A 25886-nucleotide genomic window follows, 5' to 3' on the forward strand; every position below is an offset into this window, starting at 1 on the left:
GCTCATTTTAAAGGCTAATTTGCATGGTATTGTCCTAAAAAGGGTTTGGGGACCCGGGTCCTACCCCAGGGGACATGTATCAATGCAAAAAAAACTTTTAAAAACGGCCGTTTTTTCGGGAGCAGTGATTTTAATGATGCTTAAAGTAAAAAAAAAAAAGTGAAATATTCCTTTAAATATCGTACCTGGGGGGTGTCTATAGTATGCCTGTAAAGTGACGCGTGTTTCCCATGTTTAGAACAGTCCCTGCACCAAATGTCATTTTTAAAGGAAAAAATCTCATTTAAAACTGCTTGCGGGTTTAATGTCATGTCGGGTCATGGCAATATGGATGAAAATCAGTGAGACAAACGGCATGGGTACCCCCCAGTCCATTACCAGTCCCTTTGGGTCTTGTATGGATATTAAGGGGAACCCCGCACCCAAATTAAAATAAGGAAAGGTGTGGGGCCACCAGGCCCTATATACTCTGAACAGCAGTATACAGGCGGTGCAAACAAGACAGGGACTGTAGGTTTGTTGTTAAGTAGAATCTGTTTGTAATTTTGAACATTTTTAACGTGTTTAGCTCCAGCCAAAAAATCTTTTCTAAGCTTTTTGGAAAACATAGGGAAGGGTTATCACCCCTGTGACATTTGTTTTGCTGTCTTTCCTCCTCTTCAGAAGATTTCACCTCACTTTTTTGTCCCAATGAAAAATGTTTTTTGAAAATTTGGGTTTTTTTGTGGAACAAGGATTGGAAAGCATCAGTGGAAAGGAGAACTTGTTTTCCCATATTAACTCTTACAGGAGAGAATTTCCCTTCCTAGGGGTAGATTTCATCTCACTTCCTGTTGTCTCCTTCCGTTTGCAAGTAGGAGTCGTTTGTAAGTTAGATGTTTGAAAGTAGGGTCCTGCCCTATATACTCAGCAGAAATTTGGGCCTTAGGTGTTGCTGTGGCCACAACACTGTAAGCCCTCACAGGGCCCTGCTGTGAAATATTAGATCAAGAATTGTAATTACATGCCCCTGTTGAACAGGAGCTGAAAAATTAGGCCTTAGGCACTGGTGCTGGTGCCACAACACTGCAACCCCTCACAGACACTCTAGTTGGAACGCAGGAACGAGCCCTGCTGCAAATTATTGCTTCAAAAATTGTAATTACACGCCCCTGTTAGACAGGGGCAGAAAAATTGGGCCTTAGGCACTGGTGCTGGTGCCACAACACTGCAACCCCTCACAGACACTCTAGTTGGAACGCAGGAACGAGCCCTGCTGCAAATTATTGCTTCAAAAATTGTAATTACACGCCCCTGTTAGACAGGGGCAGAAAAATTGGGCCTTAGGCACTGGTGCTGGTGCCACAACACTGCAACAAGCTATCAGCGTGATGATTGAGGAGGAAGAGGATAATTACTCAGGGATAGTCACTCAGCATCAGCATAGGCAGTCTTTGAAGGGATCTGAGATTTCAAAAAAAATTATTCGGTTACATCAGCATCAGGTGCTTGGTAGCTGGTGGTGATCCAAGACTCATTCATTTTTATGAAGGTCAGCCGATCGACCGAGTCGGTGGACAGACGCACCCTGTGATCGGTTACCACGCCTCCAGCAGCACTGAATGTGCGTTCCGAAAGAACGCTGGATGCAGGACAGGCCAGTAGCTCAATTGCATACTGTGCAAGCTCTGGCCAGTGATCCATCCTCAAGACCCAGTAACCCAGAGGATTTTCGGTGGGAAAGGTGTCCAAGTCTGATCTTGCCCCTAGGTATTCCTGCACCATGTAAAACAGACGCTGGCGATGGTTGCTGGAACCGATCATACCTTGGGGCTGCGGACCAAAAAATTGTCTGAACGCATCGGTCAGACGGCCACCTTCTCCACCGCTCCTTCTTTGACTGACCGAAGCCTCAGCAACACGTTGTCCAGAAACAGGAGTTTGTAACCTCCCAGTCTCTGGGAACGCGTTGCACAGACCTTTCTGCAAGGCCTCCCGAAGATGTTTCATCCTCTGCTCCCTCTGCGATGGCAAGATAAGGTCCGCAACCTTACCCTTGTAACGTGGATCAAGGAGGGTTGCCAGCCAGTATTGGTCCTTCTCCTTGATACCACGAATACGAGGATCCTTACGCAGGCTTTGCAGGATCAGGGAGGCCATGCAGCGTAGGTTTGCTGAGGCATTCGGTCCGGAGTCCTCTGGGTCACTAAGAACGACATGGTCCGCAGCCACCTCCTCCCAGCCACGTACAAGTCCATGTGTTTCTTGGGACTGATCCCTTAAAGACTGCTGCTGATGCTGAGTGCCAGGCTCCACCTCCATACTGACACAATCTTCCTCCTCCTCCTCTTCCTCCTCGTCCTCTTCCTGTGTGATCGGCGGGCACGCAGGAACACTGTCTGGATAAAGGGGGCCTTGAGAGCTAAGGAAGTCCTCCTCTTCCTGCCTCTGTTCTGCCTCAAGTGCCCTGTCCATTATTCCACGCAGCGTGTGCTCCAACAGGTGGACAAGGGGGACAGTGTCACTGATGCATGCACTGTCACTGCTCACCATCCTCGTGGCCTCCTCGAATGGTGACAGGACAGTGCATGCATCCCTGATCATGGCCCACTGGCGTGGGGAAAAAAAACCAAGCTCCCCTGACCCTGTCCTGGTGCCATAGTCGCACAGGTACTCATTTATGGCCCTCTGCTGCGTGTGCAGCCGCTGCAGCATGGCCAACGTTGAGTTCCACCTGGTGGGCATGTCACAGATTAGGCGGTTCTTGGGCAGGTTAAACTCCTTTTGGAGGTCCGTCAGCCGAGCACTGGCATTATATGACCGGCGGAAATGCACACAGACTTTCCTGGCCTGCCTCAGGACATCCTGTAAGCCCGGGTACCTGCCCAAGAACCGCTGCACCACCAAGTTAAGGACGTGAGCCAAACAGGGCACATGGGTCATTTGTCCCTGTCGGAGGGCAGAGAGGAGGTTGGTGCCATTGTCGCAAACCACCATTCCTGCCTTAAGTTGGCGTGGCGTCAACCACCTCTGAACCTGCCCCTGCAGAGCTGACAGAACCTCTGCCCCAGTGTGGCTCCTGTCCCCCAAGCACACCAGCTCAAGCACCGCATGGCATCTTTTGGCCTGCGTACTTGCGTAGCCCCTTGAACGCCTACGGAGCACCGCTGGTTCCGAGGAAGAGGCCATGGAGGAAGAAGAAGAGGAGGGGGTGGAGGAGAGAGGTGTGTCACAATCAGCATTTTGGAGGCGTGGTGGCGGAACAACCTCCAACACTACTGCACCTTGTCCTGCATCCTTCCCAGCTGCCAGCAGAGTCACCCAATGCGCCGTGAAACTTAGGTAACGTCCCTGTCCATGCCTGCTGGACCATGAGTCAGCGGTAATATGCACCTTACCGCTGACCGCCCTGTCCAGCGAGGCATGGACATTGCCTTCCACATGCCGGTAGAGAGCCGGAATCGCCTTCCGTGAGAAAAAGTGGCGTTTGGGTACCTGCCACTGAGGAACCGCACATTCCACAAACTCACGGAAGGGGGCAGAGTCTACCAACTGAAAAGGCAGCAGTTGAAGTGCTAGCAATTTTGCCAAGCTAGCATTCAACCGCTGGGCATGTGGATGGCTGGGAGCAAACTTCTTTCGGCGGTGCAGCAGCTGGGGCAGGGAAATTTGCCTGGTACAATCTGACGTCGGTGTACCAAAAGCAGATTGCCCACAAGTACTTGGCTGTGACACACCTAATTCTACACCTTCATTCCTCTCACTGCAGGTCTCAGAGAGGACTGAAGGTCTAGTGGGGTTGGAAATCTCAGCTGATGAGGAGCAAGGAGAGATCCTCTTTGTTCTTTGGTGTGGGTCTTTTAGATACGCTTGCCAACGAACTGCATGGCAGGTCAACATATGTCTGGTCAAGCATGTGGTACCCAAGCGGGAGATATTTTGGCCACGCGAGATACGCTTGAGACATATGTTGCAAATAGCAGCGGTGCGATCTGATGCACTCGTCTCAAAAAAGGCCCACACCAAAGAACTTTTTGAATAACGCGCAGAGACTGCAGCGCCCTGCACATGTGGAGCTTTGGGGTGTGATGCAGTCAATGTGCTGCCCTTAGGCTGGCCCCTGGAGGGCATCCTGCCTCGTTGGTGATGTGCTGCCGCCTCCTCCTCCTCCTCCTCCTCCTCCTCCTCCTCCTCTCTCCTATCAGGCACCCACGTTGAGTCAGTGACCTCATCATCCCCTCCCTCCTCATCACTGGAGCAAACCTGGCAGTATGCTGCAGCAGGGGGAGCATGACTGCCAGATTGCTGTCCTTCTTGGGCACCCCCTCTGTCCGCGCTCATGTTACTGCCTTCATCGAGCTCAGTATCGTCATCAGAGCCTTCCAAACGCTGGGCATCCTCCTGGAGCATGTACCCAACACTGTGGTCAAACAGTTCGAGGGAATCCTCATGAGGACATGGTGGAGCTAGGGAAGGAGTCACTGATGACATTGAGCTGAGGGAAGAGGCCGCTGCTTTGCCAGACAAAGCACCCTGGGCATGGGTGAGAGAGGATGAGGAGGATGAGGACGGCTTGGTCATCCACTCGACCAAGTCTTCCGCATGTTGCGGCTCAACATGGCCAGCTGCCGAAAAAAAGGCCAAGCGTGTCCCATGGCCACGTGCTGATGAGGATGCACCGTCTCCACGACCAGCACTAGACACAGAGCCTGCTTGCCCTCTCTTATTGGCTTGTGACTGTCTGCCTCTCCTTCTTGGCCTTCCAGACATACTAATGGCCTGTAGCTGCACTAAGCTGGGATAGAACACCTGTAATTTTCTTCAAGTAGCTTTATATACTGTAACCAGACAAGCCTGCCTGTCAGTAGGAAGATAAGAGGAACGGATCTAGCTGAACACTGTGAGCAGGACGCACTGTACTAAATGTAAATAGTCTAGCTGCCTGACCGTGGTACTAATAGGATCAAATAGAACACCTGTAATTTTCTTCAGGTAGCTTTATATACTGTAACCAGACAAGCCTGCCTGTCATTAGGAAGATAACAGGAACGGATCTAGCTGTACACTGTGAGCAGGACGCACTGTACTAAATGTAAATAGTCTAGCTGCCTGACCGTGGTACTAATAGGATCAAATAGAACACCTGTAATTTTCTTCAGGTAGCTTTATATACTGTAACCAGACAAGCCTGCCTGTCAGTAGGAAGATAACAGGAACGGATCTAGCTGTACACTGTGAGCAGGACGCACTGTACTAAATGTAAATAGTCTAGCTGCCTGACCGTGGTACTAATAGGATCAAATAGAACACCTGTAATTTTCTTCAGGTAGCTTTATATACTGTAACCAGACAAGCCTGCCTGTCAGTAGGAAGATAACAGGAACGGATCTAGCTGTACACTGTGAGCAGGACGCACTGTACTAAATGTAAATAGTCTAGCTGCCTGACCGTGGTACTAATAGGATCAAATAGAACACCTGTAATTTTCTTCAGGTAGCTTTATATACTGTAACCAGACAAGCCTGCCTGTCAGTAGGAAGATAACAGGAACGGATCTAGCTGTACACTGTGAGCAGGACGCACTGTACTAAATGTAAATAGTCTAGCTGCCTGACCGTGGTACTAATAGGATCAAATAGAACACCTGTAATTTTCTTCAGGTAGCTTTATATACTGTAACCAGACAAGCCTGCCTGTCAGTAGGAAGATAACAGGAACGGATCTAGCTGAACACTGTGAGCAGGACGCACTGTACTAAATGTAAATAGTCTAGCTGCCTGACCGTGGTACTAATAGGATCAAATAGAACACCTGTAATTTTCTTCAGGTAGCTTTATATACTGTAACCAGACAAGCCTGCCGGTCAGTAGGAATTTAACAGGAACGGATCTAGCTGAACACTGTGAGCAGGACGCACTGCATTAAATGTAAATAGTCTAGATAGAAGATAACAGGAACAGATCTAGCTAAACTGAATACAGTGTATATATATATATGCAACACCTGGGATGCATATATATACACAATACACTGTAAGTGCAGCTAACTGACTGACTGTTCTGCCTAATCTATCTAACTCAAATCAAATGACACTGTCTCTCTCTCTCTCTATCTCTCAGCACACCGGAACACACACTACACAGGGCCGCCGTGCAGGCGGCCTTATATAGTGTGGGGTGTGTACTAAATCCCCTGAGCCATAATTGGCCAAAGCCACCCTGGCTTTGGCCAATTACAGCTCTCTCTACTGACAGCGCTGTGATTGGCCAAGCATGCGGGTCATAGTGCATGCTTGGCCAATCATCAGCCAGCAATGCACTGCGATGCCGCAGTGAATTATGGGCCGTGACGCGCCACACGAATTTAGCGCGAACGGCCCATAACGTTCGCAATTCGGCGAACGATCGAACAGCCGATGTTCGAGTCGAACATGGGTTCGACTCGAACACGAAGCTCATCCCTAGTGCTGAGTATTCTACTCTCTCCATGGTGCTGAGTATTATCCTCTGTCCATGGTGCTGAGTATTATCCTCTTTCCATGGTGCTGAGTATTATCCTCTGTCCATGGTGCTGAGTATTATCCTCTATCCATGGTGCTGAGTATTTCCCTCTCTCCATGGTGCTGAGTATTTTCCTCTGTCCATGGTGCTGAGTATTATCCTCTGTCCATGGTGCTGAGTATTATCCTCTGTCCATGGTGCTGAGTATTATCCTCTGTCCATGGTGCTGAGTATTATCCTCTATCCATGGTGCTGAGTATTTCCCTCTGTTCTTGGTACTGAGTATTGTCCTCTGTCCATGGTGCTGAGTATTATCCTCTGTCCATGGTGCTGAGTATTATCCTCTGTCCATGGTACTGAGTTATGTCCTCTGTCCATGTTGCTGAGTATTATCCTCTATCCATGTCACTGAATTATGTCCTTGGTCTATGGTGCTGAGTATTATCCTCATTCCACAGTGCTGAGTATTGTTCTCTGTCCATGGTAATGAGTTATGTCCTCTGTCCATGGTGCTGAATACTGTCGTCTGTCCATGGTGATGAGTATAGTCCTTCATCCAAGGTGCTGAGTATTATCTTCTGTCCATGGTGCTGAGAATTATCTTCTGTCCATGGTGCTGAGGCATGTCCTCTGTCCATGTTGCTGAGTAGATGTCAGAGGTCCTTCCTCTCTCCCTCCAGTGGGGGTGGGGGTGGGGGGGGGTGAGCGGTCCTTGATGATGTCATGATGTCTACCCAGGGGGTGGGTCAGGGGGCGGGTCCATGACAATCAGACCTCAGGGAAAGTGGGTGGAATGATGCCGTATGTCATTCAACATGAAGGACTGGTACCAGCTAGTGGTGGAAAGTGAGTATTGCAGGACACAGCTCCAGATTGAAGATGACTATTGCAGCAAAAACCACTTGTTTATCTTTCAGTTTCCTGAGCTTTTCTTTTTTTTTTCTGAAATTGTGAGTTCAGCCTTAAGCTGCAGAAAGTTTGTCGGTGTCGGCTCCAGAATCAGTTTTTAGCCCTCCAGTTCCCATTAAACCGGTAATGGCTTATGACACCGCGGGCAGCTGTTTTGGAAAATCGAATTTATTGTTATTAAATGCAGTAAAACAGAAAAGCAATTTTCAGTGGAAAAAAAACGGAATCCGTGCTTTCTGCTTGGAAGAAATTGGATGAGAGACGGCAGAGAGGTGAAGTGTCACAACCAATCTGGATCAACCTTCCCCTCCGCCATCCCCCCACCTGCCGCCGCGGCCCGCCACACTCCGCTCCCAGCTCTCCTTAACCCCTCAATGAACCCTCGGTCTGGGCTCTGATTCGCAGCGTATTCCTGCACCAGGGTGTCTATTTTTAGCACTACGGGCGCGCCCACATGCGCACTTTTCCTGCAGAAGTGTGTCTATGAACTTGTGCACTCAATGGAATTTAAAGGTGCAATGTAAAGGAGCTTTGGCCAAGTTATAACCGACCATCATGATGATTTATGAAACCACCGGCTGTTAATTGGTGGGCACTGGCATCTGCCAGTGATCACTGGACAAAGAATTGCTATAAAAAACATGGCTTCATCCTAAAGAAGCGCCCCTTCTGCCCCTTATGGTGAAGACCGAGACGGGCCGTTACACCTTTAAGAGGGACTCCATGATTGGCTAGAATTGGCACCAAGTCCCTACCCCACTCCTGTCCTGCTAGAACATTATTGCTCCTGCTGAGGCCAAACCCTCCACCATATTGTGCCCCACTCCTTGCCAAAGGCCTCCACATGACATTCCCAGCCATTGACCTTTAGATCCCAAGGAAGGAATGTCCACACACAACTAGATTTGCTGCACTTTACTGATGGAAGTCACAAAATGGCATAACAGTCACATCACATCGACCTACATTCTGGAGTCACTTGACATTACACAGTTAATCACATTTAATGGACTGTCCGCAGTAGTCTCATGTGAAAGCATATGCAGCACCTTTATCTGCCCTCTTGGACTGGCCTAAAAGGCCGTTTGCAATCTGCTATAGACCCCACCTCTAGAACTGAAAGAAGGTCTACAGCCAGCTCTTCCTGGGTGCAGGTCTACTCCTTCCCTTTTCCATGCTGGTGTGGGGTGTTCAACTCCCATGCCCCAAGTGCACTAGGGCTCCACCCAACCTGGCTTATAACTGTGCCCCAACTCACCCATGACATCAGTGCAGGAGGGCTCTACCTAAAAGGGGCCTAGCACCTGATGACACTATTTTCTGTAACCAGATTATTTTGGTACAGAGCCACCTAGTGGCAAACTGCACCTGTCTACGTGCCATACCGGTATACAAGAACCTGCACACAGGTCAACAAGATTCTCTTTATTTCTTCATCCAGCCTGGCTGGTCCTCAGTTCCAGCAATGTCCAATGCAGTGGCAGCTGGTGGTATATTTTTTTTGAGGGGGGGGAGCGGCAATACGTCCGACGCCAAAACAAACCCCCCCACCCCAGCAGTTAGTCGGGTCTCCCGCACCCCCCCCCCAGTCAGTCGATGGGATCCCGCACCTACATCATCTACGTCACGGGCTTCCTCTGGGCAGTAGACAGGTGGCGGGACTCTGCATCTCCTCCTTTCTTGGCTTCACAGCGGCGTGGCTTCCCCTGCGTCTCCTCCTCCTCGGCGGCCAATAGGATTGCTTCTCCTCTCGGCCAGTCAGGTCTCAGGACCCGTTTCCTGAGCTGGGATTGGCCAGGAGGAGAATCAGGAAGACAATAGTGAATATTAATTCACTATTGTCACACAAACTGGGTGAGCTCGGGGCGCAGTGTTTTGCGCCCCGAGCCCACCCTTTTTTGAAGCCAATCAGAGCCTCCGGCTCTAATCATGTGCTTCTAAAAGAAAAAAAAACATTGGAATCCATGCATCCGGTGCCCTGCATGTAAATTAGGGGCCGAGAGCATGGATTAGGGGGGCAGCGCCCCCTATGGACTATATGTATGCTGCTTTACCTTGAAGACAGAGACTCCCGTTTTCTGGACTTTACTCTTTTCTCTTGTACGCTGTACGGTGTTTGATTCCTGAATGACCACGTTGTTTCATCTCTAAAAACTTCTAAATATCTTTGGAAAATCTTCCTAAAAAAACTCAACAGAATGAGAAGTTCTTATTAGTTTTAGAAGACTTAAAGATAAATTCCAGCAAGTATTTTTCTTTTCTTTTTTTTTTGTTGGTCCCCCTCTGTAGCCACACCACTGCTTAAGAGGTCCAGATACAACTTTATTCTATTAAAGGTCAGGGGTACCAGATCAAGACATAGGCAACGTGTTTCGGGGGTCTACGCCCCTTCATCAGGGCTAGAAAGAACATAAGAAGATTATCATATCAATCTGACATCAATATTTTGGGGTCATAATTAAAACCAAACAATCAATAGTAATGAGAGTGTCAAAATAATTACATAAAATAGAAAACATGTTGAACAAAAAATAGCGTTGAACAAAAAAAAATGATAATAATAATAACAACACTACCGCTTTCTTTATGCTGGTGGATGCCAGGGTGGGTTGCAAAAGGCCTTTTAGGCCATGCCAAGGGTTCCCTGGAGTGAGGCTATCCCCCTGGAGGACCTGGGAGAGGTGTACCCAGGTCTGCAGTGTCCCTACCTCAGAGGGACTATACGCAAGGAACTGTGAGTGGACACAGTCAGCCTAAAGCGAACCAGAACCTCTGAGTGAGTACTAATAATGGTGGAGAAAGACTGAGCGGCGGAAGATGGCTCGCTATATGTGCTGCTGGATGCTTTCACATGTGACTGCTGCAGATCGTCCACTATATGTGATTGACAATGTACTGTGCAGTGACCCCCTGATAGTATATCGATGTGATGTGACTGTATTTGCCATCTTTCTAACTTTTTGTGTGGACATACTAAGGTCAGTGGCTGGTAAAGTTCTGAGGAGGCCTCTGGCATGGAGATGGGCACAAGATGGAGGAGGGTTAAAACCTCAAGCAGGTGGGTTGTTGTTCTGGAAGTAGCGAGGCAGGGACTTGGGCGCTATTACTATCCATTTGCAAGCCCCCCTTACAAGGTGTATTTCATGTGGAGATGAGGGATGTAGTCACACTTGGCTCCACCAGGGGTCCAACCAATTATAATCCATCAACAAACATGGTGAAGAACTGAGAAGATCCATCATTAATGAGAGATCCACTGGAGACAAACTCTGGCTTCGGAACTTATCTTTCCCCAACAAAAATGTAAAGGATGAAGCCCGAGTTACAAGTTTTTTGCTGCAGTTACCCTTTAACATGATCCAGAAAGTAAAATAGTAGCCACTTGCCAACCAGTCACGTACCCGGTACATCGCTGAACTTCAAGTAGTTATATGTGGCATCAAAAATTGCAACATCCACCAATTTTTATTCTCTAGGGCAGGGGTCCTCAAACTTTTTAAACAGGGGGCCAGTCCACTGTCCCTCAGATTGTTGGGGGGCCGAATCAATGCAGCCTCACCAGCGCCCAGCAATGCAGCCTGATCAGTGCCCAGCAAGGCAGCCTGATCAGTTCCCAGCAATGTAGCCTGTCCTGTGCCCAGTAATGCAGCCAGCCTCTCCATTGTGCAGTAATGCAGCCTGACCTGTGCCCAGTAATGCAGCCTGACCTGCGCCCAGTAATGCAGCCAGCCTCTCCATTGCCCAGTTATGCAGCCTGACCTGTGCCCAGTTATGCAGCCTGATCTGTGCCCAGTTATGCAGTGTGATCTGTGCCCAGTTATGCAGCCTGACCTGTGCCCAGTTATGCAGCCTGACCTGTGCCCAGTTATGCAGCCTGATCTGTGCCCAGTTATGCAGTGTGATCTGTGCCCAGTTATGCAGCCTGACCTGTGCCCAGTTATGCAGCCTGACCCGTGCCCAGTTATGCAGCCTGACCCGTGCCCAGTTATGCAGCCTGACCCGTGCCCAGTTATGCAGCCTGACCCGTGCCCAGTTATGCAGTGTGATCTGTGCCCAGTTATGCAGCGTGATCTGTGCCCAGCAATGCAGCGTGATCAGTGCCAAGTAATGCAGCGTGATCTGTGCCCAGTAATGCAGCCAGCCTGTCCAGTGCACGGGGATTAGTGAGAGGAGCACCGCGGGACTTACCGCTATGAACAGGCAGCCGCGAGGAGAATCCTTGTGAAGCTTTCCCGCGCTGGAGCAGGCTCTCTGTGTCTCCGCCCCCACTCTGGACAGTGCCCGAAATTGGTACTGTTTCCCCCTATTAAGTGGGGTCTGCAGGGAAAGCATCTCTCCAGGCGGACCATTGTGGGGGCTCCAGTGCCCGAAAGGCCGGGAGGGCCGGGTAAAAGACCTTGGCGGGCCGTATTTGGCCCGCGGGCCGTAGTTTGAGGACCCCTGCTCTAGGGCCTCTGCTTTAAAAAATAAATAATGTTTGGGGGTTCTGAGTAATTTTGTAGCAAAAAAAAAAAACTGATTGTTACATGTGAACAAAAAGTGCCAGAAAAGGCTTGGTCTGGAAAAGGATTGTTAGAGCCGTGATGACGGGGACTCATCACCAAGATCAGTTGTCTTTCAGGTCATGGTGAGCACAAGGATGACCGGCCTCCTAAGAAATCAATAATCACCGCGGTATGATATGAGTCACATCTCTAAGAATACTTCTCTGGCCACTTGTGTCATCTGCAGCCCCCAAAGTTGGGGGCCGGTGGAGGAAGTACGTTCTGCTCCTCACCTTTAGCATGGGGTCACCACCGGGAAGACCCAATTTTAGAGTTTTCTCAGCAGGACTAGAAGGAAATATCTCATTATTAAAAAACCGAAAAGAGCCAAACACAGCTTCTCCCCCCAACAGCTTTTTTTTAATGTAATGTTTTCATTGAAATGTCTTTTTATTGGAAGTTGATCGACATTACAATATTACCCAACAACTCAAGAATGAAAAAACAAAAACAAAGACGAGGTCTACAGAAGAACCGTGATCCAAGAGTGGACAAACAGTAAATACTAGTTACCGATTATAACATTTGGGAAAAGTCCTGATCTCAAAACTCCATCAAGTTCAACCAATAAAAGGGAAAAAAAATCTGGTAAAATGTCTCGGAGAGTAAACGCGTTGCATTCTGTTGGCTGAGCCACAGGTGCTTTAGTGGCCAAAGTCTTGGATCCAGGCTGTGAAGTTACATTGAACAGAAATGGTTTCAACCATTTAACCCTTTCGCTACCAAAGTGTTTGTTTTTTTTGGGGGGGGGGTTTCACACATCTTTTTAGGCCTGAAGATTGCATAAACCCCTCAAAACATGATATATGAGGGTTCTTCAAAAAGATCCCGTACTTTATTAAATATAAAAAAGTACAGGAAACTTTATGAAGACCCCTCATATTTTCTGAAAGCAGGCACCCTACAGAAATAAAATAGTGGCAGTTCCATAATACCGTGTGACATAAAAAATTGCAACACACATGAATTTATTCTCTAGGGCCTCTGCTTTAGAAAAAGTATATAATGTTTGGGGGTTCTGAGTAATTTTCTAGCTAAAAATACTGATTGTTACAGAACAGAAAGTGCCAGAAAAGGCCGGGTATGGAAAAGGATAGTGTGAGCTGTGATGACGGTGAGTCATCTCCGGGACCAGTTGTCTTTCAGGTCATGGTGAGCACAAGGATGACTGGCCATCTAAGAAATCAATAATCACCGCGGTATGATATGAGTCACATCTCTAAGAATACTTCTCTGGCCACTTGTGTCATCTGCTGCCCCCTGAAGTTGGAGGCCAATGGAGGAGATACGTTCTGCCCCTCACCTTAGCATGGGGTCACCACTGGGAAGGTCAGGACTACAAGGAAATATCTCATTATTGAAAAAGGAAAGGAGCCAAACACAGCTTCTTCCCCCAACATCTTTAATGTTTTAATTGAAATGCCTTTTTATTGGAAATTGATTGACAATACGATATTACCCAACAACTCAAGAATGAAAAAAAAACAAAGACATGGTCCACAGAAGAACCGTGATCCAGGAGTGGACAAACAGTGAATACTAGTTACTAATTATAACATTTGGGAAAAGTCCCCATCTCAAAACTCCATCCAGTTAAACCAACAAAGAGGTAAAAAAAAATGATACAGTCTTATATCTGTTGAGACGTCTCGGAGAGTTGCGGTAAACGCGTTGTGTTCTGTTGGCTAGTGACCAAAGTCTTGGATCCAGGCTGTGAAGGTGCATTGAACAGAAATTGTTTCAACCATTTAACCCTTTCGCTACCAAAGTGGTTTTTGTGTGGGGGCGGGGGGGTTCACACATCTTTTTAGGCCTGAAGATTGCATAAACACCTCAAAACATGATAAATGAGGGTTCTTCAAAAAGGTCCCGTACTGTATTAAATATAAAAAAGTGTAGGAAACTTTATGAAGACTTCTCATATTTTCTGAAAGCAGGCACCCTAGAGAGTAAAATAGTGGCAGTTCCATAATACCGTGTGACATAAAAAATTGCAACACACATGAATTTATTCTCTAGGGCCTCTGCTTTAGAAAAAGTATATAATGTTTTCTAGCTGAAAATACTGATTGTTACAGAACAAAAAGTGCCAGAAAAGGCTTGGTCTGGAAAAGGATAGCGTGAGCCGTGATGGCGATGAGTCATCTCCGGGACCAGTTGTCTTTCAGGTTATGGTGACCACAAGGATGACCGGCCTCCTAAGAAATCAATTATCACCGCGGTATGATATGAGTCACATCTCTAAGAATACTTCTCTGGCCACTTGTGTCATCTGCAGCCCCCTGAAGTTGGAGGCCAGTGGAGGAGATACGTTCTGCTCCTCACCTTTAGCATGGGGTCACCACCGGGAAGATCCAATTTTAGAATTTTCTCAGCAGGACTACAAGGAAATATCTCATTATTGAAAAAGGAAAGGAGCCAAACACAGCTTCTTCCCCCAACATCTTTAATGTTTTAATTGAAATGCCTTTTTATTGGAAATTGATTGACAATACGATATTACCCAACAACTCAAGAATGGAAAAAAAGCAAAGACGTGATCCACAGAAGAACCGTGATCCAGGAGTGGACAAACAGTGAATACTAGTTACTAATTATAACATTTGGGAAAAGTACCGATCTCAAAACTCCATCTAGTTAAACCAACAAAGAGGGGAAAAAAAGATCCAGTCTTATATCTGTTGAGACGTCTCGGAGACTTGCGGAAAACACGTTGCGTTCTCTTGGCTGAGCCGCAGGTGGTCTAGTGACCAAAGTCTTGGATCCAGGCTGTGAAGTTACACTGAACAGAAATCGTTTCAACCATTTAACCCTTTTGCTACCAATGTGGTTTTTTTTTGGGGGGGGTTTCACACATCTTTTTAGGCCTGAAGATTGCATAAACCCCTCAAAACATGATAAATGAGGGTTCTTCAAAAAGGTCCCGTACTCTATTAAATATAAAAAAGTGCAGGAAACTTTATGAAGACCCCTCATATTTTCTGAAAGCAGGCACCCTAGAGAGTAAAATAGTGGCAGTTCCATAATACCGTGTGACATAAAAAATTGCAACACACATCAATTTATTCTCTAGGGCCTCTGCTTTAGAAAAAGTATATAATGTTTGGGGGTTCTAAGTAATTTTCTAGCTGAAAATACTGATTGTTACAGAACAGAAAGTGCCAGAAAAGGCTTGGTCTGGAAAAGGATAGCGTGAGCCGTGATGGCGGTGAGTCATCTCCGGGACCAGTTGTCTTTCAGGTTATGGTGACCACAAGGATGACCGGCCTCCTAAGAAATCAATTATCACCGCGGTATGATATGAGTCACATCTCTAAGAATACTTCTCTGGCCACTTGTGTCATCTGCAGCCCCCTGAAGTTGGAGGCCAGTGGAGGAGATACGTTCTGCTCCTCACCTTTAGCATGGGGTCACCACCGGGAAGATCCAATTTTAGAATTTTCTCAGCAGGACTACAAGGAAATATCTCATTATTGAAAAAGGAAAGGAGCCAAACACAGCTTCTTCCCCCAACATCTTTAATGTTTTAATTGAAATGCCTTTTTATTGGAAATTGATTGACAATACGATATTACCCAACAACTCAAGAATGGAAAAAAAGCAAAGACGTGATCCACAGAAGAACCGTGATCCAGGAGTGGACAAACAGTGAATACTAGTTACTAATTATAACATTTGGGAAAAGTACCGATCTCAAAACTCCATCTAGTTAAACCAACAAAGAGGGGAAAAAAAGATCCAGTCTTATATCTGTTGAGACGTCTCGGAGACTTGCGGAAAACGCGTTGCGTTCTCTTGGCTGAGCCGCAGGTGGTCTAGTGACCAAAGTCTTGGATCCAGGCTGTGAAGTTACACTGAACAGAAATCGTTTCAACCATTTAACCCTTTTGCTACCAATGTGGTTTTTTTTTGGGGGGGGGTTTCACACATCTTTTTAGGCCTGAAGATTGCATAAACCCCTCAAAACATGATAAATGAGGGTTCTTCAAAAAGGTCCCGTACTCTATTAAATATAAAAAAGTGCAGGAAACTTTATGAAGACCCCTCATATTTTCTGAAAGCAGGCACCCTAGAGAGTAAAATAGTGGCAGTTCCATAATACCGTGTGACATAAAAAATTGCAACACACATCAATTTATTCTCTAGGGCCTCTGCTTTAGAAAAAGTATATAATGTTTGGGGGTTCTAAGTAATTTTCTAGCTGAAAATACTGATTGTTACAGAACAGAAAGTGCCAGAAAAGGCTTGGTCTGGAAAAGGATAGCGTGAGCCGTGATGGCGGTGAGTCATCTCCGGGACCAGTTGTCTTTCAGGTTATGGTGACCACAAGGATGACCGGCCTCCTAAGAAATCAATTATCACCGCGGTATGATATGAGTCACATCTCTAAGAATACTTCTCTGGCCACTTGTGTCATCTGCAGCCCCCTAAAGTTTGAGGCCAGTGGAGGAGATACGTTCTGCTCCTCACCTTTAGCATGGGGTCACCACCGGGAAGATCCAATTTTAGAATTTTCTCAGCAGGACTACAAGGAAATATCTCATTATTGAAAAAGGAAAGGAGCCAAACACAGCTTCTTCCCCCAACATCTTTAATGTTTTAATTGAAATGCCTTTTTATTGGAAATTGATTGACAATACGATATTACCCAACAACTCAAGAATGAAAAAAAGCAAAGACGTGATCCACAGAAGAACCGTGATCCAGGAGTGGACAAACAGTGAATACTAGTTACCGATTATAACATTTGGGAAAAGTCCCGATCTCATCCAGTTAAACCAACGAAAGGGAAAAAAAAAATATTACAGTCTTATATCTGTTGAGACGTCTCGGAGAGTTGCGGTAAACGCGTTGCGTTCTGTTGGCTGAGCCGCAGGTGGTCTAGTGACCAAAGTCTTGGATCCTGGCTGTGACGTCTCATTGAACAGAAATCATTTCAACCAAGCAATTTTTTTTTTGGGGGGGGGGGGTTGCAGACATCTTTTTTTTTTAGGCCCGAAGATTGTATAAAACCCTCAAAACATGATATACGAGGGTTCTTCAAAAAGTTTCTGTACTTTTTTTAAACTTTATTAAAAAAGTGCAGGAAACTTTTTGAAGACCCCTCATATTTTCTGACAGCAGGCACCCTAGAGAATAAAATAGTGGCAGTTCCAATTTTTTATGCTGCACGATATTATAGCAAAGGTCTAGGAAACGCAAAACTTCTGTAGAAAATACACTAAAGTTAATATTAGGGAACACAAATGCAATAAATGACTCAATTTTGTGGTAAAATATAAAAGATGAGGTTCCATTGAGTAAATAGATACCCAACATGTCAAACCTTAAGCTTGTGTGCGCCCTTAAAATGACATTAGACTTCAGTACCCCTATATTTTCCACAGGCAACACTTCAAAAGCCCCCTATAAGTCATCAGTTTAGTGCTACGGGGGGGGGGGGGCTAGTGATAGAATAATTGGACCCCCAGATGCCTCCCTTGTGCTTCACTGAATGTAATGCAATTCCTCCTCCTTCTACAAAGTTACAATGTACAGTCTGATCACTGGGGGAGGGGAGACTGAGGAAATGACTTCTCCTCCTTCTACAAAGTTACAATGTACAGTCTGATCACTGGGGGGGGGGGGGACTGAGGAAATGCCTCCTCCTCCTTCTACAAAGTTACAATGTACAGTCTGATCACTGTGGGGGGGGGGGAGTGAGGAAATGCCTCTTCCTCCCTTCTACAAAGTTACAATGTACGGTCTGATCACTGGTGGAGGGGAGAGTGAGGAAATGACTCCTCCTCCTTCTACAAAGTTACAATGTACAGTCTGATCACTGGGGGGGGGGGGGGAGTGAGGAAATGCCTCCTCCTCCCTTCTACAAAGTTACAATGTACAGTCTGATCACTGGGGGGGGGGGGAGTGAGGAAATGCCTCCTCCTCCCTTCTACAAAGTTATAATGTACAGTCTGATCACTGGGGGAGGGGAGACTGAGGAAATGCCTCCTCCTCCTTCTACAAAGCTACAATGTACAGTCTGATCACTGGGGGAGGGGAGACTGAGGAAATGCTTCCTCCTCCCTTCTACAAAGTTACAATGTACAGTCTGATCACTGGGGGAGGGGAGACTGAGGAAATGACTCCTCCTCCTTCTACAAAGTTTTCTTGAAATGAATATAGTTGACCGGATGGGGCCCGGGGCCCCGGACTGCCCTAAAGCCGGAGCCTTCCTTTAGGGGGAGCGCGGTCTCTCCAGTTTTCGATCCCCGAGACAAATCCGATACAATGGGTTTAGTTCCTCATGCGCTCGGCGGGGGGGGAGGGGGGGTTATAATTGGCGGTGGCGTCCCCCGGCGGGTAATTCTTTTAATGCGATCCTCCAGTAAGGGGGACACGTGTTTATCTTTAGGCTGGAGGCGAACGGCGTGCGGAGAATTTAATGGGATTAGGAATCAAAGCCGCCATTGTTCTGCGCGAGGTTATGTGCGGTTTATTGGAAAAAAAAACACAGAAAAAAAAAAGTTTAAAATGCCGAAATCCGTCATTTCATCAGAAGAAAGAAAAATGAAAGGAAGGAAAGGATCTTTAACCATTTTGCTGCCGGGGGATGGAAACATTGAAGAATCCGGAATCCGTTTAGTCCGTGATGAACGCCAAACCGCGCCGGCGATCGTTAGTTTGTATTAGAAACGGTGATAGACATTTGGATACATAATGATACATCAGATATAACTTATGGGACGGGGGAGGGGGGGGTGTTGAGGGATCCATCTCTGTACATTTAATATGGATACATTTTAATTAAATCTGAAGTTCAATTTGCATATATTGCAGATCCTCCTCCCCCCTCATTAACATAATAATGACGTTTTAAAATAAAATCTTTCCATTTTCATTACATACCTTATTTTTAGTCCCAGTGATGTCATCACTGGGTCTCTGGGCTTCTCTATGCAATGCAGGCAGATCATGGCTGGCAGGAGAGGACAGCAGTGTGCTGTGATGTTTTCAAGAAGCTCAGGGGCTGGCCGGGTGCTGGGATGTTTTCAGGAAGCTATGCACCCGGCCCCTGAGCTTCTTATAGAACATCTGAGCACTTGGCAGGCCCCTGAGCTTCCTGAAAACATCCGAGCACCTGGCCCCTGAGCTTCCTATAAAACATCCCAGCACCCGGCCAGCCCCTGAGCTTCCTGAAAACATCCCAGCACCCAGCCAGCCCCTGAGCTTCCTGAAAACATCCCAGCGCCCGGCTACTGAGCTTCCTGAAAACATCCCAGCACCCGGCTGGCCCCTGAGCTTCCTGAAAACATCCCAGCACCCGGCCAGCCCCTGAGCTTCCTGAAAACATCCCAGCGCCCGGCTACTGAGCTTCCTGAAAACATCCCAGCACCTGGCCGGCCCCTGAGCTTCCTATAAAATATCTCAGCACCCAGCCGGCCCCTGAGCTTCTTGAAGACATCCCAGCAACCGGCCGGCCCCTAAGCTTCCAATAAAACATCCAAGCACCTGGCCCCTGAGGTTCCTGAAAACATCCAAGCACCTGGCCCCTGAGGTTCCTGAAAACATCCAAGCACCTGGCCCCTGAGGTTCCTGAAAACATCCAAGCACCTGGCCCCTGAGCTTCCTGAAAACATCCCAGCACCCGGCTGGCCCCTGAGCTTCCTGAAAACATCCCAGCACCCGGCCGCCCCCAGAGTTTCCTGAAAACATCACAGCACCCGGCAGGCCCCTGAGCTTCCTGAAAACATCCCAGCGCCGGGCCGGCCCCTGAGCTTCCTGAAAACATCCCAGCACCCGGCAGGCTCCTGAGCTTCCTGAAAACATCCCAGCACCCGGCCCCTGAGCTTCCTGAAAACATCCCAGCACCCGGCCACCCCCGGAGCTTCCTGAAAGCATCCCAGCACCCGGCAGGCCCCTGAGCTTCCTGAAAACATCCCAGCACCCACCTGGCTGGCCCCTGAGCTTCCTGAAAACATCCCAGCACCTACCGGGCTGGCCCCTGAGCTTCCTGAAAACATCCCAGCACCCACCGGGCCGGCCCCTGAGCTTCCTGAAAACATCCCAGCACCCGGCAGGCCTCTGAACTTCCTGAAAACATCCCAGCAGCGGGCCGGCCCCTGAGCTTCCTGAAATCATCCCAGCACCCGGCAGGCCCCTGAGCTTCCTGAAAACATCCCAGCACCCGGCCCCTGAGCTTCCTGAAAACATCCCAGCACCCGGCTGGCCCCTGAGCTTTCTGAAAACATCACAGCCCCCCTGCCTCAGTACTCCTCTCAAGAGTTCCCAGTCCTGATGCAAGCAGTGGGAGGAGTTATGCAAATATCAAAATGTCTTGATTGGAGGGGTGTCAGTCTGGAGGGGCGGGTGTTCCATAGGCAGGCTGTATTTGCATAAGCAATGCCCACATGTGATGCTGATCCTCCACTTCCGCTCCAGGCCATTTACTAGCAATTTTTGTTAACATGTAAAATCTGTATTTTTTGCTAGAAAATTACTTAGAACACACAAACCTTATATATATTTTTTAGCAGAGACCCTAGAGAATAAAATGGCGATTGTTGCAATTTTTTATGTAACACGGCATTTGTGCATCGGTTTTTCAAACGCAATTCTTTGGGGAAAAAATACCCTTTAATGAATTTTAATGCAAAAAAAATATATAACCCATTTTTTTTTTGGTAAAATATAAAAGATGATGTTACACCGAGTAAACAGATACCAAACATGTCATGCTTTAAAATTGTGCACGCCCCTGAGCTTCCTGAAAACATCCCAGCACCCAGCAGGCCCCTGAGCTTCCTATATATATATATATATATATATATTTTTTTTTTTTAGCAGAGACCCTAGAGAATAAAATGGTGATTGTTGCAATTTTTTATGTCAGACAGTATTTATGCAGCGATTTTTAAAATCCTATTTTTTGGGAAGAAATACTCTGTAATGCCAAAAAAAACACAATATATAACCCTATTTGTGGATAAAATATACAAAATTATGTTATGCCGAGTAAATAGATACCAAACATGTCATGCTTTAAAGTTGCCCACGCTCGTGAAACAGCGACAAACTACGATACTTAAAAACTTTTTTTTTACAGATAACCGGTTTAGAGTTACAGAGGAGGTCTAGAACTAGAGTGGTTGCTCTCGCTCTAACGTTCATGGAGATACCTCACATGTGTGGTGCGAACACCGTATACATATGTGTGCGCGACTTATGTATGCATTCGCTTCACGGAGCACGGAGGGATGGGGGCACTTTAAAAATAGTTTTTCTTATTTTTTTTATTTTTTTATTTTTACACTGTCCCCCTTTTTTTTTTCTTATTTATTTTATTTGTGTATTAATTTATTCATTTTTTACACTGTCCCTTTAATAATTTTGTTTTTATTGTTATTTATTAATTTCTTTTTACACTGTCCCTTTAATTTATTTATTTTGTATTATTTATTAATTTATTTTTACATTGTCTCTTTAATTGTTTTTGTATTATTTATTAATTTATTTTTACACTGTCCCTGTAATTTTTTTTTTTTTTATTATTATTTATTAATGTATTTTTACACTGTCCCTTTTAATTTTTTTCCAATTATTTATTAATTTATTTTTACACTGTCCCTTTCATTTTTTTAATTATTATTTAATAATTTATTTTTACACTGTCCCTCTAATTTTTTTTAAACACTTTTATTCCTATCACAAAAAATGTAAACATCCCTTGTAATAAGTTGTTTTAAAAAAAACAAAACAATTGTTTACTTCCGTCCATAGACTGGAAGTGATGTCATGATGTCGCTCCGATCCTCCTAGATCAATGATGGTGAAACTTTGCACCCCAAATGTTTTCGTACTACATTTCCCATGATGCTCAACTACACTGCAGAGTGCATGGGAAATGTAGTTCTAAAACATGTGGGGTGCCAAGGTTCACCATCACTGATCTAGATCATAGAAGTCTTGCTTTCTGTGGGGAAGCAGAGGTCTCTCTGCAGAGGTCCAGAATGCCCCCTGCTGAGTCAGACCTCAGATGATTCAGGATTGGTGTGCCGCCTCACCATCAAACATCTTTCCACCCCCTCCCCTCCCCCCCCAGGTTTCTTTAAACTTCTACAACACCTCCAACTCTCGGAGTCCTCGTACGATGTCACCACCTTTGTTTTATTTCTCAGATAAACCGATTTAACAAATGTAAGGATCGCGGGTTGCTGATCACAGACCATCACTTGTACAAACTGGAGCCCAGCAAGGCCTACAAGGTGCTGAAGAGTCTCCCGCTGAGTACGGTAAGTATGGCAAGAGAGTCCCCAAGAACCGGGGAGGGGGGAGGTTGGCACTTTATGAGGGATGAGCAAGGACAAACTAGACGGATATTTCACAATTTTTTCTGCTAGGTGAACATTTTTTTGGTACAACATTTCTTTCCATATTGCTTTGCAAATTTTATTTTTTTTTTATTTCTTTAATTTTTTTATTTTATTTTTAGCACCTTTGTTTTATTTTATATCACCTTTAATTCATTTTTTATCACCTTGTTTTTATTTTTAATCACCATTAATTTTTTTATCAAAAAGAAAAAAAAAACTAATAAAAAAAATTAAAACAAAAACAAGGTGATAAAAAAATTAATCAAAGGTGATATAAAATAAAATAAAGGTGATAAAAATAAAATTAAAACATTAAAGCAAAAAAAATATTTTTTTATTTTGTTTTTGTTTTGTTATTTGTGTGTGTGTATTGTATTGTATTGTTTATTATTATTATTATTATTATTATTATTATCCACAGAAAAAAAAAAGAAAGATCAAAAGCCAAATAAAAAATTGACAGTGACAGTTCACAAGAATGTATTTGTTTCCTTGTTCCCTGTTGTCTTGTTGTTTGATGTTTTTTTTTCCCAGAGAAGAAAAAAAAATGAAAAAAAGCCAAATAAAAAATGTAAAGTGACAGTACTGACTCTACATTTTTTTAATGTTTTTTTTTTTTAATTTATTGTTTTTCCTATTCTTTGAATCCAATTTATTTTAGAACAAATAGCAGAAATTTGTTGTCAAAATGTTCAAAATTTGGCTGAAGATTTGGCTTTTTTTATATATATTTAGATAAAAGTACAATTTTAAAAATTCAAGCAAAAGTACACAAGAATATATTTGTTTTATTTTTTTTTTTTTTTTTGGGTATTGTATTGTTGTTTAATGTATTAAATCAAAAAAGATGAACAAAAAGATGAACAAGAGCCAAATAAAAAATGTAAAGAGGCAGTTCATAAGAATGTAGTTGTTTTCTTGTTTTGTGTGTGTTTATTGTCTTGTTATCGGATGTTTTTTTTTTCCAGAGAAGAAACAAAAGATGAAAAAAAGCCAAATAAAAAAATTAAAGTGACAGTACTGACTCTAAATTTTTTATTTTATGGGTTTTTTTAGTTTATTGTTTTTCTTGCTCTTTGAATCCGATTTATTTTAGAACAAATAGCAGATTTTTTTTGTCAAAAAATATTTGGCTTCTTTTTTTTTTTGCTTCTTTCAATAATTTGTTTCCTACTTGACAAAAGTCAAATAAAAGAGGCAGTTCACACGAATGTAGTTGTTTTCTTGTTTGTGTGTGTGTGTGTGTATTGTCTTGTTATTTGATTTTTTCCAGAAAAGATGAAAAAAAAACAAATAAAAAACTTAAAGCGACAATACTTACTCTTTAAATCTTTTATTTTATTGGGTTTTTTTTTTTATTTGATTGTTTTTATCGTTCTTTGATTTCAATTTGTTTTAGCACAAATAGCATTAAAAAATTGGTGTTCAAAATTTGGCTGAAGATTTGGCAAAGCAAAATAGGTATTTTTTTCTTGCTTCCTTCTGTTATTTTTTTCTACTTTAAAAAGGTGATAAAAGTGAAAAGTAAAAAAAATTAAAGCAAAAGTACACAAGAATATAAAACTTTTTTTATCGTTAGTGTATTGTATTGCATTGTATTGTATTGTTGTTTAATGTATTATTTTCCACAGAAGAAAAAAAAAAAAAAAGATCAAAAGTCAAATAAATAATTGAAAGCGGCAGTTGACAAGAATGTATTTGTTTTCTAGTTTGTTTTTTTTAATGTGTGTGTATTGTCTTGTTGTTTGAAGGGGTTTTTTCTCCACAGGAGAAAAAAAGATGAAAAAAAGTCTAATATAAAATTTAAAGCGACTATACGGACTCTTAAAATTTTTTATTTTACATTTTTTTTTATTTAATTCTTTTTACTGTTCTTTGAATCCCATTTACTTTAGCACAAATAGCAGAAAAATGTTGTCAAAATATTCAAAATTTGGCTTAAGATTTGGCAAAGCAAAATAGGTAATTTATTTTTTTTTTATTTTTTGCTTCTTTCTGTTACTTTTTTTTCTAGTTTAAATAATTAAAAATAGGTGATAAAAGTAACATTAAAAATAAGTCATACAAAAGTACACAAGAATATATTAGTTTTCTTATTTTTTGTGTACTGTATTATTGTTTAATGTATTATTTTCCACAAAAAAAAAAAAAAAAAAGATTAAAAGTCATATAAAAAATGAAAGCAGCAGTTGACAAGAATGTATTTGTTTTCTTGTTTTTGTGCGTGTGTGTATTGTCTTGTTGTTTGATGTTTTTTTTTCCACAAGAGAAAGAAAGATGGAAAAAAAAGCAAATAAAAAATTTAAAGCGACTGTACCGACTCTATACATTTTTTATTTAACACTTTTTTTCATTATTATTTCATTATTTTTCTTGTTCTTTGAATCCAATTTACTTTAGCACAAATAGCAGAAAAAGTTTGTCCAAATGTTCAAAAAATTTAGCTTAAGATTTGGCAACGCAAAAATAGGTCTTTTTTTTTTTTTGCTCCTTTCTGTTACTTTTTTTTTCTAGTAAAAAAAAATAAAATAAATAATAATAAAAAATAGGTGATAAAAGTAAAATTAAAAATAATTCAAGCAAGAGTACACAATAATACATTCGTTTTCTTATTTTTTGTGTATTGTACTGTATGGTTGTTTAATGTCTTATGTTCCACAAAAAAAAAAATAGATCGAAAGTCATATAAAAAATTCAAAGCAGCAGTTGACAAGAATGTATTTGTTTTCTTGTTTTTGCGTGCGTGTGTGTGTATTGTCTTCTTTGTTTTTTGTTTTTTCCACAGGAGAAAAAAAAGATGAATAAAAAGTCAAATAAAAAATTTAAATTGACAGCACCGACTCTTTAAATTTTTTATTTAAAAATATAAAAAATTGAAAGCGGCAGTTGACAAGAATGTATTTGTTTTCTTGTTTTTGTGTGTGTGTATTGTCTTGTTGTTTGATTTTTTTTTTCCACAGGGGAAAAAAAAGTCAAATAAAAAATTTAAAGTGACAGTCCCGACTCGTTAAATTTTTTATTTTACAGTTTTTTTTTAAATTTTACTATTATACTCTTTGAATCCAATTTATTTAAAAATATATATATTAAAAAAAATGTTGCTGAAGATTTGTCAAAGCGAAATAAGATTTTTATTTTTCCTTTTTTTTTTTTTTTTTCTTTTTTTTTTTATCAAAAAATGTAGAAGCAGGCTATAGTGATTTCCAACAAAAGCAGGGAGAAGAATCTCGTTTGTGAGATTTTTTTTTCTCTTTGTATCTTGTGAGATGTGGCGGGTATATGAGATTTCCACACCATGGGGGATGCATTAATGAGATCGGACAGAACCACTTTCCAGATTTGGGGAGGGGGGGGAGTCTTGCTATCACCCGTTCTAACCAGTAAATCATCTTCTTGGAGAAATAGCCGTCACCCCCTCTCACAGGTCCATAATCGGCAGCTGCCTGGCAGACGGATTGTAATTCTCCTGGCCACTTAAAGAGCTCCGCTTTGTAATTGATTTGTCAGACTGTAAAGCAGACAATTACCCCTGATTACAAGGCAATTATTGGAAAAGTACCCCCCCCCCCTTTCACTTTATTCCTGGAGGAGGATTAGTGATA

The 25886-nt window shown here is 43.6% G+C and overlaps 1 protein-coding gene across 1 annotated transcript in view; it reads left to right on the forward strand.

The window, feature by feature from the left end:
• The window catches only part of LOC141145645 (unconventional myosin-Ig-like), a 238484-nt gene that overhangs the window by 149161 nt on the left and 63437 nt on the right, over positions 1-25886 (forward strand). Inside the window, exon 20 of the mRNA XM_073632482.1 lies at positions 22090-22203. Within this exon, the coding sequence (XP_073488583.1) occupies positions 22090-22203 (114 nt within the window). The remainder of the gene's footprint in view (positions 1-22089; positions 22204-25886) is intronic.

The sequence above is a fragment of the Aquarana catesbeiana genome, linkage group LG05 (assembly GCF_042186555.1).
Source record: "Aquarana catesbeiana isolate 2022-GZ linkage group LG05, ASM4218655v1, whole genome shotgun sequence".
In the NCBI taxonomy this organism is placed as follows: Eukaryota; Metazoa; Chordata; class Amphibia; order Anura; family Ranidae; genus Aquarana; species Aquarana catesbeiana.